This window comes from Mycena indigotica (genome assembly GCF_014461135.1).
Source record: "Mycena indigotica strain 171206Taipei chromosome Unknown Mind.scaff0013, whole genome shotgun sequence".
In the NCBI taxonomy this organism is placed as follows: domain Eukaryota; kingdom Fungi; phylum Basidiomycota; class Agaricomycetes; order Agaricales; family Mycenaceae; genus Mycena; species Mycena indigotica.
Window position 1 is genome coordinate 2,300,983 of NW_023503012.1, and position 4,896 is coordinate 2,305,878.

The 4,896-nt window shown below is 57.7% G+C and overlaps 2 protein-coding genes across 2 annotated transcripts; both read right to left on the reverse strand.

Moving 5' to 3' along the window:
• Positions 1–1,282: 1,282 nt before the first annotated feature.
• MIND_01285700 (uncharacterized protein) lies at positions 1,283–2,344 on the reverse strand (the record flags this gene model as incomplete). The annotated part of the gene is made up of 2 exons (XM_037369327.1): positions 1,283–2,144; positions 2,196–2,344. The coding sequence occupies 2 exons, from the start codon at positions 2,342–2,344 to the stop codon at positions 1,283–1,285; spliced, it is 1,011 nt and encodes a 336-aa protein (XP_037214533.1).
• A 272-nt stretch (positions 2,345–2,616) lies between these two features.
• Positions 2,617–3,482, reverse strand: MIND_01285800 (uncharacterized protein; the record flags this gene model as incomplete). The annotated part of the gene is made up of 3 exons (XM_037369328.1): positions 2,617–2,864; positions 2,917–3,183; positions 3,235–3,482. The coding sequence occupies 3 exons, from the start codon at positions 3,480–3,482 to the stop codon at positions 2,690–2,692; spliced, it is 690 nt and encodes a 229-aa protein (XP_037214534.1). The 3' UTR covers positions 2,617–2,689.
• Between the last annotated feature and the right edge of the window lie 1,414 nt (positions 3,483–4,896).

Here is a 4,896-nt window from a genome sequence, read left to right on the forward strand (position 1 = left end):
CGCGGTAGATGAACTTGACTGCCCGCTGGCAGCCGGAGTTGAGGTTCGCGACGAGCTGCATCTCACCGCGGGCGGCGAGGGCGAGGGCAAGGACGGCGAAGAAGGTGCGGACGGCGTACATGGTTTGGTCTGCGCACTAAGTCAGCATGGAGGCGACGGAGGGGAGAGGGTGCACTCGCCGGCTCGGAGTGGTAGAGTGAAGAAAACTGGAGAACAGAAGGGCTCGACTTTGCCTCTTTATACATCCGACGCGCCAGAGGTACGACCAGCTGGCAGCCACCGTCTAAGGACACTCCCGTCGTCGAAAACGACCCCTGCGCATTTGCTGCCTCCGAAAATCGATCCTCCATCAGCGCTTTGTATTGGGTGACGGAACCTTAACGCAATCAGTCCGTAACCGTTCCGAAGTGGTCAAATTCGACGAGAGGCGCGCGATCCGTCGCCTGATCCTATGAGGGACCTTGAAAAGGGAAAACTACCCACCGAAGTGTGCATAAGGCATATGTAGCTTCGGAGGGATGCATTCCTCCCCGTATGCAAGGCACACTGGCACAGCTGTTGCATGTGTTTGCCATGGGCGCTACACGCGCTTGCTCGGCTATTGCTTGAAGCGCGTTTGAGCGGATCAAGCCAGACTGGAAGAAGCATCCGGATGGTCTTGGTCCCGGGATAATCTGCTTTGCCTCAAAGCTGGCAACTTGCTGGCAACCGTAACCAGCCCCAAGCCAAGCGGATAGAGCGAAAATCCGTCCAGGTCGCTAGGTGGGTGAGTCCGTGACTATGCTGCTTGGTACCCTGCCCGACAGTCAGCCTGTAGGCAATGGCGGTTACGTTTCCTCACACCGACCCAACACGACGGAGTCCCCGATCAGTGCGCATGCGCTCTCAGACCGCGGCTCGCTTCAAGCCTTGTGTTTGTTTGATTAGGTACATGGCAACGTTATGGCATGTGGCAACACGACACATTAGAGGTTATCAGCAGCGAAAAAAAACGGGTTTATAAATTTTGGTTTACCTTGTAACTTGTGGTCATTCAACTGAAAGGTGGAGTTGTTTTTCTTACATCTTTTAGAATGTTACCACTTCTCCCTGCCACGCAACCGGGCACTTTTCTCCCAAAATTTACAAGTGGAGCTTAAATCATTCTTAGTTTTCATGCATCAGTCCTCTATATTTTGCTAGAATCGGGGCTGCTAATAACCTCTATTTAGGAGTTGTTTAGGAGCATCGTAAGAGCATCGCCATGGCCAACTTTCGCTTATATCAATCAATATATCATAAGTCAACTGGTTGAGTACTCCGGTGGCGCTTCCATCTCCTGCCCACCGACCGCGTTGATGATCCTGAGCTGTGCCTCGACGAACGCCATCCTTGCTGCCATTGTCTGCACATGCTGCAAAATCTCACTCGGCAGCGCCTCTGCGGCATCCCGGCCCGCCGGCGGAACCCCGGGCACTATTGGATCCGCTGGTCTCATCCCATGCCGTACGCTGGATATCTTGCGCAGCATGCCCGCCTGTGCCTCGGCGACGACCCGTGCGAGTGATCCGTTCTCAGATGGCGGCGGGGCGAGTATGCGCGTGCCACGCGGGGTTATTTGCATGTTTTCTGCCTGCGGCGCGGGCTCGAAAGAGGTCTGCTGATTGGCCTGACGGCGCAAGGCTCTGCGCCGGAGCCCCAGGATAACAAGTACGAGCAATATGGCTCCGGCAATTGCGCCGAGCACGATGCCGACGACCGGGCCTGTCCCGGGCCGATGGTTATGTGTCGCCGGTGAAGCGCTTGGCCTCGGACTAGGTGCAGCTGGCGATGGGGGGCTTAGCAGTCCCGCGCTCAGGCTGATGAGTGGGCCTGACGATGAAATGACAATTCCGTTGGCCGTTGTTTGACTATCCCGAGGTACAGACCTGGATTTGGAAACAACTGCTGTTTCGGAATCGGAGTTGGTGGGAGTAGGGACGTCCGGAACTGTCTGAGATCGACCTGGTGTGGCGGGGCTGGTTGTTGTATCTGTGGTCACCGGTGCCGACCCTCCTGCAGCTGTTGTTGCTACCCCAAGCCTCCACCAGGTCATTAGGCTCGGGAACCCGGGAAACAGCTGATATTCCACCACCACGGTCTGGGGCGCCGGGAGCGGCGTCATCCTTGTCTGAAGTTGGTCATCTGCGCAACTTGGACTGGAACGGAGGACGCACGGCATCGGCGTCAGGAAAGTTTCCCCCCATTCGCTGCTTGCGGTCGCCCATCCACTCGTGTTCGATGCAACGGGGAGCATCAGCGTCTCCGTCCTGATCTGCGTGATAGAGTCGGCGGGCGCCCGCTGGAGCGACACGCGCAGTCCCATCTACGTGGATCCCAGTGGGAAATGGGAAAAGTGGTGCCAGCAAAGTGAGCGTCGCCTCCCTTATGTGCCACGGGGTGTGCGGGAGATGATCACGAAGACATCTCGACGTCAACTCCGACCACATAGCTGTCCGACACATTGCTTGCAATCGATCTTCAAATCATGCTCGGCAGGGCGGGAATCTGTCACCACTACACCTATGATCGGCTGGATCCAGAAATAGGTTTCGCTCCCAGAGCTTGAAAGCACTCCTCAACAACCAATCGTTTGATACGCAATACGCATTGTCTGTACAGGTTGCCAGTGCTCGCTTGCAAGCTGCCGGTTTTCGTCATCACCGGGCCTTTATACGCGATGACTACGTCTGCCGCTTGCGCTCTCTGCCATCTCCTGTGCGCCGGGTCCGGCCGGGAGCGGCAGCTCCGCGAGTCCGACAACAGACATGGTCCACACCCCCCTGTTGCTTGCGCCGCCGCTGCCCGCGCCGCGATCAAGAGCAGCAACATCGAATAGCCCATCACTGTCCACAATCAGCTTGGCAACCCAACAAAAGGCTGATACAGGACGCACACAGCACGAAATTGAGGACGCCGAATGCAGCAATGTCACGCGTCTCGCCGCAGAGTGCGCCAATGACTCTCTTGACACTGGCGTCGATTTTGTCGTCGCGGGCAACGGCCGCTGAGCACAGGAAAGCAACAGGAAGCATGTCCGACTCCGGGTCGGGACGTTGTTGCAGCGCGCTGACCGTCAGTCCGCCCGTTGTAACCCACAGCAGTGCCAGGGCGAAGAGCAACGGGATTTCCACCGTGACTGCGACCCAGGATGCCCACACCAGTCTGTGGACTGCTATTAGCTGCTACTGAACCGCAGGGCACGATGGGACACACATGGGCACAGCGACCACGAGGGTCAGGACGCCGGAAGCGATCGCGAGGCCCGCATAGGACAAGGACATCTCACTGGCAAACAGCCGCTTGTTCACGTCTGCCAGCGCGGCGCCGAGGCCGAGCGCTGCGAGTCCAAAGAGTGTCGCGATAACTGGAGAGATCACGCCCGTGTCAGAACTCAACTTCGCAGGTGCTAGCAAGAGCCACGCACCGAGGACGATGATACGGGCTATCCTGAGCCAGGCCATCAGAATGCGAGAAGTTAAGGAATGGTGCCAACCACTCCTCGTCCGCCGCTCTTTTATAGGCAATATTGAGGCGCCTGGTTAGCGCAACACCATACACACTCTCCCGCTACAGCCCGTGAGCGATTTCGAGATCGGGAACGAGCGGGAGGGGGATACTTGAGGCTAGGCTTGAGCAAGGGAATTTCTACGCAACAATCACTATTGCCGACAGAACCAGCGCAGCCTCCTATCGTGCCCAAGCATGTGGGGCGCCGTATCTGAGACGACGCCTCAAGTGGGAGATGATCGAAGAAAGCCGCTTGGCGCTTAGAGTCTTTGGACGAGCCGCAAGAAAGTGAAAGTATGGGCGCCTATTAGTCAATGAGATACGCCGATAGACACAGCCGACGCACACTTGCCAGTGTCTGCCCCACTTTATTCCCCCATGGACCCCCAATGCCGTTTCTTCGCAGCCGCGTGTCGCTCCACCACCACTTCCCTGACTCAAAAGCATGCCACCAACGCATATTGATGTTGCGCAAAGCCGCTGGACTGTATGATTCACACCGCGCTGGATGCGGCACGGTATCGGAGAAGTGTTGTCGTGGCACTCCGCGAGCGTGTGAGCAAGTGATCGCAAAGTCACGATGTGACCTTGATCGGATGATTTGTCGGGTCAGCCAGTCTCCATCGCGGCTTCAGTGATCAGTGAATCGGCAGCACACAGTTTTACGAAAGCTCGATGATTATGACCGAATGGACACATGGGTACAGCTACTGACTCTGTTACGTCTCCGCCGCTCAGAACGGCGGCTCGGGCAGGTCGGTCTCGGGGAGGGACGGGTCAGGGTTGCTCACGCGGATGCGGACGCTCCGCCAGTTGTTCCTGCGCACACGTTAGCCTCAGCACAGCAATGACATCTATGAGAAGCACGCACCCGTCTGGGGCGTTCTTGCAGCCGGACTCGCCGTCGAAGCCCTCGCGATAGTCCGTGCAGCCGTTGCCGACGAAGACCTCGGAGCCGCCGTTCTGCAGCTCGCGCCATGCGAGACTCCTGACGCCGCTCCCGAGGTTGACGCACTCCCAGATGTCGCCGGGGTTGCGGTAGCGCGACGTGAAGATGTCCCGGCAGTCGGCGTTGGCCGCCCCATGGACTTCGAGGGCAGTGCTCGACGCGGCAAGGCTGAGCGCAAAGAGCGCAGCAAAGTGTTTAAGGCTATACATCGTTCTGTCTGTGGCGTGAGTACTAGTAGGCAGGGAAGGAAGGAAGAACCGCGCGCCTGTTGGTGAGTTTGGAAGAGTAGCTCAGACGGTGAGCAAGGTTGCCTCTTTTTATATTAACTCAGGCGACTCCCGTGTTGACGGCACCCCTGTGCGCGGGATCGGAAAAACCAGACTGCGCAGGTGGCGATGCATTTGCAATCGCGCGTCACT